The sequence below is a fragment of the Phoca vitulina genome, unplaced genomic scaffold (assembly GCF_004348235.1).
Source record: "Phoca vitulina isolate PV1807 unplaced genomic scaffold, GSC_HSeal_1.0 scaffold5, whole genome shotgun sequence".
Classification (NCBI taxonomy): Eukaryota; Metazoa; Chordata; class Mammalia; order Carnivora; family Phocidae; genus Phoca; species Phoca vitulina.
The window spans coordinates 766550-780766 of NW_022589708.1; the positions used below are offsets into that span (position 1 = coordinate 766550).

The following is a 14217-nucleotide window of genomic DNA, read 5'->3' on the forward strand; positions in this document are numbered from 1 at the left end:
AGCATTCGGCTCTAGACGAATCGGGCAAAGTCTGAGCGTTAATGCAAGTACGTAAACATCAAAGTGACCGACCGGAGTGGGCAGAAATCGGGAGGAGGACGTGGGGGAGAAGCACGGGGCAGATACGGGCCTAAGGTCCTCTCGTCCACAGCAGAGTCTCTTGAGAAACAGCGAACTCGGGGACCAAGGAAACGGAGGTTCGTGCGCTGGCAGGAGAAAAGCAGATGGGCAAAAATAGCCACAAGTGGCTTTAAAACCTGTCCTAGCGTGGTATCAGTGAAACGACATGCTCCTGGCACGCAGCGGCCTCCCGGAACCAAATAGTCCACAAATAACCCGCACACAGGGGAGCGTGGTGCAACATGAGGGGTGCGTCGTCGGGCAGGATCTGAATTACCACCCCGAGAAAACCACAGGTGGATTATCCTCCTCGACACCAAAATAAGTTCCAGTGGTCAAAGATTTAAGTGTTAAGTGAAGCCATAAATATAAGAAGAAAACATGAGATACAGGGACACTGTTCCCCACGTAAACTTTCAGAAGGCCACTTGGCACTTGAGAAATACATGTATCCTATTCACGGTTAGACTTTTTTCCAATGAGAATTTAAAAAAATTAAAAAAAAACCTGTGCACCACGCTCCCCTGTGTGTGGGTTATTTGTGGACTATTTGGTTCCGGGAGGCCGCTGCGTGCCAGGAGCATGTCGTTTCACTGATACCACGCTAGGATAGGTTTTAAAGCCACTTGTGGCTATTTTTGCCCATCTGCTTTTCTCCTGCGACTTCGGGATCACCTGGCCTGTGTTCTAAGGTTAAGGGCCGTGTGGCGTCCTCAGATGCTGCAGATAAATTAAGATCAGCCACTCCGCTCCTTCCTCAGGCTTTCTCTCTGATCCCATGTCATTCAAACACACCTTTCATGTGGATATTTCCTTGTTTGCTACTAGGAATTTTGTCATTGTTTTGTGGCTATTGAAAACACGACTTTCCATTATGTTTTGGCTTTTCTGCTCATTTTGTGTTCTGTTAAAAACTTAGTTCTTTTTTTGGTCACAGCTTCTCTGCTTCTCTTAGATTTTCTGCGCTCACCGCCTCTCCAGTTTCGCAGCCCCTGCCCGCCCCTCACTTCCCCTACACCATCTGTTTGGCCGTGTCGGCCTTCCACTGCAACAACACCCTCCCCGACCCCTGATTTGTGAGAGGACGGGACAGCTCGACTCCTGAGAGGGTGGCCCCGTCTGCCCCGCTGTCCTGGACGTGGATTTTAAGTCGCTGAAGAGTTATGAGGAATGTAGTTTGCATACCACAAGTTTTATTAATGTAATTTTAAGGCCAATTAAACTAATTTTATTCAGAGTTAAGTCTACATTAAATTACAAGATTAACAATCTCTAGAGACAATAAACGTAAAATTTAAGAAGTAGAAATCTATTTGGTCTTTTATAGACCACATATTATAGAACTGACAAATGAAAATTTACAAATATAGAAATAATGATACTTCAAGGGTGAGGATTTTCACATGGAAACCCATAAGATGTCATATTTTAAACACGCATGTTTCAAAAAGGGAGAAATTTTTAATAATTTAGCACAAAATTAAATTATATAAACTTGGTATATCCCAGAAAATATTGCTTTAAACACTCATACCATGATCAAAATTCCTTTGGTAGCTTTTAATCAAAATGAAACATGCTATCATGTAAAATATAAAGTACTTTTAAATGTTACCAGAAAAGTATCTTTGTTACAGTTACGTACTAACAGCATCGTCCCCCTGCTCAACCTCACCTACACACACACGAAACCAGGTGCCAACAAAGTCCTTTTAATCTTTTGACAAAATAACCTCTGCTTCACAATATCAAGACTTGGAGTCTCCTAGAGAACTTTTTACAGGGGTCACAGCACAGGGAGCAACGGCCGTCCCTGCGCAGGACTGTAAAAACAAACCAAACTTTATTCGAGCAATTAAACAAATCAAACAGCAGTTACCCCGATGCAAAAACAGGGGCTGCCAGACGCAATCCTGGAAGAGTAAACACAAACACACCGTCCCCCAAACCCCTAAACAGAAAATTCACAAACAACTCAGTGGAAGTAGAACAAAGATGCGCATGGGTTCCCGTAGCAGGTACGCCCGACCCGGTGTTGTCCCGGCACACGGGAGTGGTCTCGCCGAGAAACCTCGCTCTAAAACGTCAGCCATCAGAGCGTAAAACGTATGGAGAATAAAGGAAACAAACAGATGCCAGTATTAGGTTGCATAATCGATTAGCCAGCGTCTGACACCGACGGCCTCTTCCTAATGCTTGCCCACAGAGGGCTCTCGTTTCTAATAAGCGTCCCGTCAACTAAGAGAGCCTGCCTTCAGGACCTCTGCCGCCCGCGAATGCAGCACGGAGGGTCTTTTCAGCTGTGCATTCATGATCACACACACGCACCAAACCAAACCTTCAGCTTTCTGCCACAAGAGCACCATCTTACAAAGGACACTCTTTTAACCAATAGCTTCTTGTCCAATCTCAAAGTCATTCTACAACAGAGCAACAGAAACGATTTAAACACCAAAGAGAGTTAAGAGGAAGAACTGGAGGGAAAGACACATGTGCCATTCGCAAACCCTTAAACTTTGTGAAGGGTGATCCAAGAATCATCTCTTTTCCTTCGAATCCCAAAGTCTCCGTGCTGGCTCAATGTCAGAAGTCCTGGAAACAGCACGGAAGTGCTTCACTGCTCTGAAGATACATTCTAGTGTCTCGCTGAGAGAAAAGGGCGGCCGACACATCAGGCCACGTAGTGGTACTGATTCGGATTGTCCTTGTCTCTCTCCATATAGTCTCTGTCTATAAGAGATTCAATTCTCTTTTTCAAATCTCCAGGCTGAAAAAGAAAAACAAAACCCCTCCATTATAGCAGCATTAAATTTACAAACATAGGGGAGCAGAACGTATGCAAGAAGTATGTGATTATAATTATGTACATATATTACATACATGATTATAGAAAACGTATGTATCTATATGTAAGCTATTTACAATTATTAGCTAATTACAAAATGAACCCGATGGAAGTCCCTACACTTCGAAGACAGTGCTAACCTTACCTGTTGATGGCAGTGCTCGCACGTGAACGGACGGGCAGAGCAGGCCGCGCGTGCTCAAGGGTGAACGCGTTCTTTACCAGCACGCACTCACGCACTCACTCCCACGAGCACGGCCGACCCTACCCCAGGGTAGGACATCCCATCTGTCTGAGGGGAATCTGATGTTGCGTCAGGGCGTGTCTCCCATACTGTGTTGTGTTACTGCGTCCTGACCGTGCTCCGGGGAGGGGGTGGGAGCCCAGGCTGCAAGCGCTCCCACGTGACGAGGCTGCCCAGGAAGGGCGCCCCCGCTCTGCTGCGGGAGGAAGCACACTCATGTCGCTTATGAACAAGCTTCTCCCTGTCCAAGGGCACACGCTCTCTATCAAAAGGCCTAGCCTTCTGTTCAGTTCATACGTTCACAAGATACGGGATCAGGGCTGAATCGCCGCTGCGGCCGCTGCACACCTCCCCCGCCCTTCAGTCCTTTAACTGCTGGGTTTCTCATCTGCGAAGGGAAAGCGAACACTCGCCCTGCTAGAGGGAGGAAAGAATGGTGCCCACAGCAGGGTTCCGTGACCGCCCGGGCATTGTGGAGAATGCGCCGTCTCTGGAGGGTAAGACAGCTCCGGCTGCGTCGGCGTCTGCTCACTGACCCACCTCAACTTGACTCCCTCAGTGAGGACGGAGGGTGAGCTGCTCTTCTACAAACTGGACAACACAGAATCAGGGAACTTCCACCCCAAAGGAACACGGGGCCAGGCTCAGGCACTGAAAAGCCAGGTCTCATGAGAGCCCCATACTTTCCAGGTGGAGGCTCATGTTTCAAAGAGCTTTTCCTAATGCTTCCCTAACCGGTCCGCACTCCACATATGTCCATACGTCCAGGGCAGTAGCTCTCAGTCTGTTCAGGGTCGACTTTCTCATGCACAGAAACAAGGAGAGATTATCAAAACAGAAAATGGTCTGGAGCTTGTCAATGCTGAGTAAATGAGCTGTTAGTGGGATTTCCTCAGAATCCTAGGGCATAACCTGAACAGCTACACTACTGAGAAACACGGTCTGAAGCTCTGCCACGCGCCTGCCCCTCCTAAAAAGGTATCAAGTACGACATCCCTGCAAGGGGGAGTTTTAGGGACCTCTCGTTCCCAGATGGTGACAAACAGCATTTGGGACAGAGACTCTGCTGTCATCACTTGCTGGCTGTTCGACAGTTGGTGGGCACACAAAGGCAGACTCGTGCAAGAAACGATCACCTGTGACGCAGGACAAATGAGTCTACGGTGTTAAGAACTGAACACGCTTTTTCAATGTTCAGCACGATACTACAAGTTTAATTAAGCTAATATACATTTACCTTTACTGGAAATTTCAGCTGATTATACAATTCAGAAACGAGAAGATTATGACCCAGAGTCTTTCTCATCTTCATTATTCTGACAATAGCAGCATCAATCTGATACTGTCTGTCCTGAAACACGCGCTCGGTGGTGCTGACTTGTTCTTCCACCTGCATTTGCACACAAAAGAGTGAAGTTTAAAGATATATTTTGGCGTTATTTCATATTGTTGAGTTTGATGAGAAACTTCTGATGCAAAGAAAGGCCAAACTTTGGGTAAATCCTGTTCTGTTAGGCATTTTTATTTGTTCGAGCAAAACCTAGCTTCCCAAGGACAACACGACTTCAGTACCAGACCTTGAAAAATAAAGTTGTATTTCCCTTATAAAAAAGCTACAAAATACTACATAAACTCTATATAATCCTGGATTAGATCCAGTAGCACAGTAAAAACAAAACAAAGCACAACAGCTATCAGAGATTACTCTGGAAATGTAAGCTTTGCTCAACATCAGGAAACCTACTAATGTAACTAATATGACCACAGCAGTTTCAAGGTTAGATTATATGATCATCCTGACAGATGCTGCAAAGGCATAATAAAACTGAAAATCTGTTCTTGATCTAAAACAAACTTTAACATATAAGGAGAAATTAAAAAAAAAAACAAAACCTGAACATTCAGGATAAAAAGCTGTTATCAGAAGCAAACAGCAAATACTGGTAACAATGTCATGTTAGTTACACAGCAACCTAATGCAGGTCCGCAGATCAGGGGTGGGCAGGGGAGAGGCAGGGCTGTGCATGTACGTGACGTGCATATGTTTCAGAAAGACAGAAGCCATGCTTTCCAAAGGGATCCATGACCCTAGAAAGGTTAATGTTCCCTGTACTTAAGAAAAAATGAGGAAGTGAAGAAAAAACCTGGTAGCACTATTATTTCCTAAAAATGTTGTTTTGGGGGTGGGGGCGGGGTGCCTGAGTGGCTCAGTGGGTTAAGTGTCTGACTCTTGATCTTGATCCACACTGGGTGTGAAACCTACTTAAAAAAAAAAAAAGTTATTTCAGAGATTCTAGCTATGCACTAAGAGAACTAAAGAGGTATGCTGAAAAGGAGCAGACACATGATAATTCTTTGTAGATGAGCTACAAATCCAAAAATCCAAGAAAATCAACTGAGAAACCATCAAAGACCATGAGAATTTTATAAAGTGGCTGGATACAAGATAAATACACAAAGATAAACGGTGTTAATATATACATACTGGTAATAATTAAACATGCCAACCGGGAAGATCCCCTCTATCGGGTGCCAGCACGTTATTGGCCTTCTTGCCTAAAGTCTTCAGTGCCTTGCCCAAATCCCTCACAGGTGTGACCTGCCTCTTCAGGCCTCACCTAGCTCAGCTGTGCCTTTGGTGGGAAAGCCTTCCCTTACCCATGGTATTAGACCGGCTTTCCCGTACTTCTCCATTGTAACTGTGTGACCTCAAGTCTAACGAGCGCATCAGTGTGTAATCATCTGGTACCTGTCTGCTCAAAGTTCCCTCAAACAGAGACTTGTAAGAGTATGCTACTGTTAATGGATGAATTCTCAGCGCTTCAGAGAGGACCTGGCCCAGAGAAGGTGCTTAATAAGTATTTGCTAAACTATCTACTAAATGGGCAAGGCTTTTAGTAGAAAACTCCCATGAAGAGATTTGTATTCATATATATACAAACACAGATATGAATCAGATTTAGTATGGTAAAAATGAAAACTGGAAATTAATGTAATGCACTCTGAATAAAAAGTGTCCGTGTTCTTATTTGGAGGGCAAAGACAAGATAAAATTATTCCCAAGCTCACTGGGAGAGGAAGTTTACAGGAACAGGTACATTAATTAAAAGAATCTGGGTGCTGGCTATGAAACAGCAGTAGAATTTGCAGAACAAAATTGAGAAACTGACCCATAATATGTGAATTTAATAAATAAGGGTGACAATTAAAATAAGTTGTCAGACAGTGCTATTTTCAGTTCAGTTTTAGAACAGGAAGGGGAATTAGATTGCTTCTTGATGTTAAAATAATTTCTATGTTGCTCAAAGAAAAAAATATAAATACTAGAAAAATACAAGTAATTATTTTTTTTTTTTAAAGATTTTATTTATTTATTTATTTGAGAGAGAGAATGAGACAGAGAGACAGCATGAGAGGGGGGAGGGTCAAAGGGAGAAGCAGACTCCCTGCTGAGCAGGGAGCCTGATGCGGGACTTGATCCCGGGACTCCAGGATCAGGACCTGAGCCAAAGGCAGTCGCCCAACCAACTGAGCCACCCAGGCATCCACAAGTAATTATTTTTTAAATGTTGGGGTAAAGGAAGGTTTTTCCTAGGCGTGACCCCCAGTCAGAAACCATAAAGGAAAAGACTATACTTAAGAATTTAAAAACTTCCATGTGGGGAAAAAAAAAAAATTTCAAACACAAAATTATCTGTCAGAAATGATGAAAGGTCAATCTATTTAATATATAAAGGACGTTTACTAATGAGAGAAAGAATATGCCAACAAATGTGCCAGTGACCTGAACAAGCAATTAATTAGAAAAATCTATAAACATGAGCCACACCAACATTTCTAAGGTGCTGACAGGTACTCGGCCAAGAGGTTTCGTAAACACTGTTCATGTAATTCACACAACCTGGGGTGGTATTATGTCTACTTCAAAAGCCGAAGACTTGAGGATCAGAAAGACTACATGATTTGCGTAAGCTACTAACTGGCATAAAGATGCTCAAAGAAATTCAAGCTAAAATGGCAATGAACTACTTCTGTGCCCGTAAGAACAGGGTGGGCAAAGGGCCCTCTTGTGAAACTGGACACTGAAATCTGGTAAAAATCTGTCAGACTTCCATTTGGCAAAGGGTGGTCAAACTAACAAAAGTACACATTCTTTGACCTTATATCTCCAGGGCAACAATTTTATTTATTTTTTTAGGTTTTTAAAAAATTCACTTATTTGAGAGAGAGAGAGCAGGGAGAGCAAGAGAGCGTACAAGCAGGGGGAGCGGCAGGCAGAGGGAGAGGGAGAAGCAGGCCTCCCGCTGAGCAGGGAGCCCGATGCGGGGCTCGATCCCAGGACTCCGGGACCTGAGCTGAAGGCAGACACTTAACCCACTGAGCCACTCAGGCGCCCCAGGGCAACGATTTTATACTAAAGAAACATTCTAACAGGCACACAGGAATCTCTGTGCCAGGATGTTTAATGTAACGTTATTTCCAGTAGAGATGGGAAGAACTTAGATGCCTTTCAGCATGGCCACTGCCAAGCTCCACAGATTCACACAACCAGCAACTCTGCACCCATGAAAAACCCAAGTCCTGACGTGGAGAGAGGCCCATAACAAAGAATAAGAACAGGCTACACAATGGTACGTACAAATGGCGTATACAGAGTAATCCCATTAAAGAAAAAAAAGATTATATATTTACATCCTAGGAGAAAGCGGCATGAGTGCAAATAAAAGTGGCAGTAGAGATTATCTGTAGGGGACAGAGAGAACAGTCCCACTTTGAGATTATAACTCCAACACTGTACACCTTTTAATCACTGTCAGAAATTCCTAATATTAAAAAAAGATGGATCAAAGGATATATGCATTTAAATCCTTAACAAGTATGTCAAACTGCCCACTAAAAGCATCTTTTAAAAGATAAAAACATAAAGAGAATGCCTGTTTTCTCACATACTTGCCAACTCTGGATATTATCAAACTTTTAAACATTTCCTAAAATTGATAGATGAAAAGTGGAATATTAATTCGAATTAAAAAAATTACGCGTGAGAACGAACATCTTTTATATAGTTTACTGGTCTTCGGCATTTCCTTTTGTGTAATCTAAACTTCTTTCCAACTGGGCTACACCCGAACACCCGTAGGTAAGTGAGGCGACCAGTGTCTACTGCTGGGGGTGGGGAAACGGTACACCCACCGCAGATCAACCGAAGCTGTGCCTGTGTTTCTGAAGGGACCTGGAGCCTTCACAAGGCCTCTCCACTCCCGTACATGCCCGGGGCCGGCGGGACGCCCTGCTCTGTACGCGGCACCAGGGGCGCCACCGCCCTCCCGGCCTGCATGCCGACAACACCCCCGGGGCGCGAGGGCTTCCGCGTTAGGACGGGCCTGAGGGCAGTGGTGCAGAACTGCTCTGGATACGACACAGCCGAGCGCCTCATCAAAGCTCCAGACGCTCCACCTGCGCAGACCACAGCCACGATGTCAGTGGGTCTGTGACGCCCACGACCCCCAGCACTGTCACCCCAGACCCTGGCTGAGGCCAAGGCTGCAATGCGCTGTGCAAAGGGTTTTGGACAAGCTCTCGACGCCAACAGAATCCGGCACAGGAAGAGCTCTCACTGCACTCTTGTGAAGAGGATGGTACCTTACACGCATTTCTGTCTCACGTTCACTTCTACCGTGAGTACGAAGTTAACCAACGCTACGCTAGGGCGCTCAGAAAGGACTCCCAAGCACCAAGGGCCCCTCAGCGAGTGCCCTGCGGGTGAAACGAGGAAGTCCGTACGTACGGTTTCCTTCATCTGGATCTGGTTGATCTTTATCCGAAACAACTTGTGCTTGAACTCCCCATTGAACGTGAACGTGTCCCCGTCTTCCACCTCCTTCCCTTTGGGACTTTTAAGCAGAACTCGTGCTTTCCCACAGGCCAGGGACTGGAGCGTCCTTCGCAGTTCGCTGTCCTCTGCAAGGGAGAAAACCAGGCAGCGGCCGCCACCACAGTGAGTGAGACTCAGCAAGAGCCAAAGGAGCTGTGTGCTCAGTGTGGCTAGCAGAGGCTGAGTCTGCACCTTCTCTTAAACAAATACATGTTGAAACAACACCGACACCAGAAACCACACATTCATCCCGACAGGAGGACTCTTACCTATTCCCGTGGCCATTTTTATTTCTTCAAAGCTGAACCCGTCCCCTTCATTGAACATGAGGAGCACCAGCGTCTGGAAGAGGGACACTTGGAACTCCTTCTTTCCCTGGAAGAAAACGGGTGTAGCACGTGGGGAGTGGTGTGCACAATCTTCGGAAAAGCTGAAGAGGTTTCTTTTTGCTCTCAAACCGTGTGGGGCGTGGGGCTAGGAAATTACTAATCAGCCAGCAAACAAAAAGAAGTTAAGTAATCGATTATACAAGAATAAAATGAAACTGGGCCTTGGACCTCACACCATCTCCCGCTCCTATTCACCGAGTGCCCACGGCAGAGGCCCGCACACGCACGCGGGGAGCACGCACGCGGGGAGCACGCACGCGGGGAGCACGCACGCGGGGAGCTCCGTGCGGAGGAAAGCTGCAGAAGCTGGGGGAGGGCTGCCTGTGCAGAGGCAGGTGCGGCGTGTAATTCCCATACGCTGTGTACAGGCTGCCTCGTTTACAGGGTACAATACATCAGTGCCTTGTAACAGTAGCAAAGTAGAAATTTTGTAAATTTTCTGCTTAGTGTATACAACCAAATTTTATTTACAATACTGAAATTAAACAGGAGCATGAAGGCTCTCTTGTGACCTGCTTCTTTCCGTTATCAGTACACAGAACGCACTTTCCTCTTGTATCATGTCCCTAGCACTGCAACAAATGGGCTTATTCATTACTCTGTGAAAACGTCTCATTAAGATGAATTTCTAGAACTGGCATTACCGTGACAAAGCCTGTGACTAGAGGCTGGAGATGCGCTGCCAAACCGCCCTCCCTAAAGCTCACATGCTCCCCCTCCCACTAGCGAGAGGTGCTGTTCTTTTAAGTTTTAGCCTTGATCAATTCTGTAGTTAAAATGTGGTGTTTTACTGCATTTTAATCTGCAACCCTGTGACTAGCAGAGAGGTAGAACATATTTTCATTGAATTCGATTTTTTTAAGCCTTGCTTTCATGAGCTACCTCTACACATCCTTTGCTCTTTTTAAAGTACGAATGCTTCACGAACTTGTGCGTCATTTTCTTGCAGGGGCCATGCTAATCTTCTCCATCGTTCCAATTCTAGTCTGTGTGCTGCCCAAGCCAGCACTCCTTTGCTCTTTTTTCAGTTAGGTAAATGCTTTTCTATTTTTATTGATTTCTTATTGACTTTTAGAATATTAATCCTTCAACTATTTAATTCTACTGACCCAGAAAAGCCAGTGCTGAGTTACACTGAATAATCTTTTTTTTTTTGTTTGCTACCAAAGTTCAACCACAATTTAAAAAAAGTTAGTAACATATTTATAAAAAATAAATGAAACAGACAAAGAACTTACTTCCTTAAACTCTGCTTTTAAAACAGCATGCCCCAATGTAGTTTGCCACTGAAGTTTTCGACCACTGTGCTTTCCGAGATAAAATGTCTTAAATACTTCCTGAAGTTTAACCATCTGCCAAGCACAGGAAAACAACAAATGTAATGATGCTAAACACCATTCGTTGAAAAACCACATACTGCTCAATTTACAGAATTTTTACAATTCTTCAAAGCTGAATCTGGAAAGATAAAAGATCAGTTCTGTATTTTGACTGCTGTTTTTCTGGATTATTCTATGGCCTGTGAAGATGTGCGCCATCCGGGGTTTCCTCCCGCCTGCAACGCTGCAGGGGGTACTTGATGCACCCGATGTTCACCCAGGCTGTGCTCTGCAGTGTCCACACTGCACACGGGCCCCCCCCAGCCTGCGGCACAGACCGTCCGCAGCACCGAGGCCAGCCCCGGTCAGAGCGCCAGGTCTCGGAGCCGCCGGGTGGGTGCTGTCAAAGCCCGCAAGCGGGCCTGCACAGGAGGCGTGACGTGCCACTGTTTCCACCGTTCCTTTCTGGGAGGATTTCCCGTACCTTCCAGACCTTCTCCCACTTCTCTATTGCTGTGATCTCACTTCTAAGTTCCCGAGCCCCTCCTCCCTCATCCTCGTCCAGGTGCCCACCCCCTCCGCACCCCGGTGGCATGCCACTCTCCCTGACGGACAGGCTCTCTGATCTGCAGGACAGCACTTCCGTGTGCACCCTCTGGGGCACCACACGCCCCCCACCCTCTCCGCTCGGCTCCCTGGATGTCGCCACCACTCTGCACCAGGACAGCTGACGGTCTGGGCTGCTTCAGGCTCCAACGAGCGAGATGACCCTGCGTGGCAGCTTCAAGTGCACAGCCTCCCCTGCCCTCCACGTCTCCGTGTCTCGTCCATTCCTTCTGAGCCCTCCTTGGTTGCTCTCCCACCCACCCCGGACACCGTGGCACCCTCAGCTCCCAGTCCTGCGCGCTGGCCACTTGGCTCATTCCCGTCAGTGTCCTTGGCTGCTCCCAAGTTCTTAGGATAGAGGCGGAAACTCTCCCGGGGCTTGCCAAGGGCCCTTCCTTCCAAACCACTGACCGCACTGGCCTGTCCCGTGCCTCCTCCACTTGACCAAGCGCGCCATGCTGTCCTCGCTCAGGCTGCCACGGGAACCCGCCACCATGCCCGCTCATCTTTAAGAGCTCCTTCCTCACAGAGGTCTTCTCCAGCTGCTTGGCTCTGACAGCATTTACAGCAACTTGTGAACGTCCCTCCGGACAGAGAGCTCAGGGGGCAGGGCCGAGGGAGGGGACACCGCTCTTCCGGCCCGCAGCACCCTTCCTTCGCGCTCCATCTAAGTCAGAATGCCCGTCGGCCTCGCATCCGCACGGCAAACCTGTCCTCGTGCTTCAAAACTATCCCCCACGCCCACTACCCATCGCCAACATCAAATCCCAGACACGACGGTCATTTCTAAGTCTTTTAGTATATGATGAAAGGCAGTGACTCTTTCAGAACACATACCTAATACCGTATGACCCCCAAGCAATAAAAGCCAATACTGTGATACACTTCTTAGAAACTTTCTCCCTGAGATTAATTCCTGGGAGTGGTACTAACAGTGAGAGGACAGAAGCTAACACTGAGGGATTACTATGTGCCAGTTACAAGCCCAGGCTCAAAATGGATCAGAGACCTAAATGTAAGAGCTAAGACTATAAAACTCTCAGCAGAAGACACAGGAGTAAATTTTCATGACCTTGGATTTGGCCATAGTTCTTAGACATGAGACCAAAAAGTAACAACAGAAAGAAACAGATCAGACTTCATCAAAATTCTAAAATTCTGTGCAAAGAACACCATCAAAATAGTGAAAAGACATCTCATAGAATGGGAGAAGATATCTGCAAATCACATACCTGGTAAGGATCTAGTGCCCAGAATATATAAAGAACTCTTGCAACTCAGCAACAGAAAGACAGGTAACACAATTACAGAATAGGCACAGGACTCGCACAGACGGTTCTTCAAAGAGCGACAGTGGCCAATGAGCTCACGAAATGACGCTCAACGGTATCATTATTCATTACGGAAAAGCAGATCAAACCAAAATGAGACACTGATTCACACCCATTAAGACGGCTAAATCACAAATGTGGATGGGGATGTGGAGAAACGGGAAGGCCTGTGTGCCCCCAGTGGGGGTGGGAAAGGGAGCAGCTGCCGTGGAAAACCAGTAGTTTCTCGAACAGTTGAACAGGATTATCACACGACCCAGTACTTCTACTCCCAGGCGTGGACTCCAAAGGAACTGAAAGCAGGGCCTCCGGTATTTACAGGCTCCTGTCACAGCAGCGACACCCATGGGCCAAAAGGTGAAAGCAACTTAAGCGTCCATGGAAGGACGATGGATGGTCGGACAAAATGTGGTCTGCGTGCACCCTGGAGTATCACTCAGCCCTAAAAAGGAAGGAGGCACGACGCGGGCTGCGGCAGATGGGCCTTGCAAACAGGATGTTGTCGAGAGGAAGAAGTCTGACACAAAAGGCCACACACGGTGTGTGGTTCCCACTATGTTAATACCCGGAACAGAGAATCCAGAGACAGCAGGTTGGCGGGTGCCTAGGTCTGGGCGAACGGAATGGGAGGGAGGGCGCGCTCAACGGGCGCAGGGCTCTGTCTGGGATGAACTAGATGGAGATGCCACCCAACTGCACAGGTTAAAGTGGTAAATTGTAGGTACGCTTCACCTATAATTATTTGTATTTATATTGTAGGTATATTTTTAAAAGGCACAGTATGGTAAGCCTCAAACATCTTTTGCTAGAAAACAAAAAGTAGTAAAAAACCCACCAGGGCCTGTAGAAGGACAAAGGGCCTGTAAGGCGCCCCAGCAGCCGGATGCGGGGCAGCGTGACCATGGAGACCAGTAACCAAGAGTCCCTGAGTTCGTACAGATAAAGACAGAAAAAGCCACTGGTCGTCAACAGGACTCAGGAGTCGCCCCGCAGGAGAGTCTGATGGGGAAGAAGAGGAGTATCTCCCCACAGGTTACTTCAAAATCACAAAAGGAAAAATACTAACCACAGTCGAGAAACCAGCTAACACCTTAACCCAATGACGACATGGGCCACCACCAACAGACGGGGCCAGCGGACAGCACGGGCCTCCTGATGCAGCGCTGAGCAAACCCATGTGTGATTCTGGCTGGACAAGCATGGCCTGAATCGAATCACACATGCCCAACGGAGATAACTCATGAAAACTCAAGAAAGGAGGAGGGTGGTGTAGCTGTGACGGAGAAAGGAGACCACGGCTAACTGCAGTGTGGGGCCTGGGCTGGGTCTGGACAACACTGGAGAGGGCTCCGCATGGGATAATCACTGCAGCAGTGTCAGGGGTCTGACCCAACGACGTGCTCGGGGAAGCACCCACTGAGGTAGTAAGGGGTAGGGGGTCTCTCTCACGTGGCAGGGACACCCCACCCATCCATGCAGAGGGAAGGA

General features: G+C 46.9%; 1 protein-coding gene and 1 non-coding gene across 2 annotated transcripts in view; both read right to left on the minus strand.

The window, feature by feature from the left end:
* Positions 1-1295: 1295 nt before the first annotated feature.
* The window catches only part of CUL4A (cullin 4A), a 44651-nt gene continuing 31729 nt past the window's right edge, over positions 1296-14217 (minus strand). Inside the window, exons 16-20 of the mRNA XM_032402572.1 lie at positions 10712-10825; positions 9354-9459; positions 8998-9170; positions 4447-4599; positions 1296-2887 (exon numbers count right to left, since the gene is read on the minus strand). Coding sequence (XP_032258463.1) covers positions 2792-2887; positions 4447-4599; positions 8998-9170; positions 9354-9459; positions 10712-10825 — 642 coding nt within the window. The 3' untranslated portion in view covers positions 1296-2791. The remainder of the gene's footprint in view (positions 2888-4446; positions 4600-8997; positions 9171-9353; positions 9460-10711; positions 10826-14217) is intronic.
* On the minus strand, positions 10378-10482 carry LOC116631815. Its single transcript, XR_004299267.1, has one exon. It is a non-coding gene; the product is annotated as a U6 spliceosomal RNA (small nuclear RNA).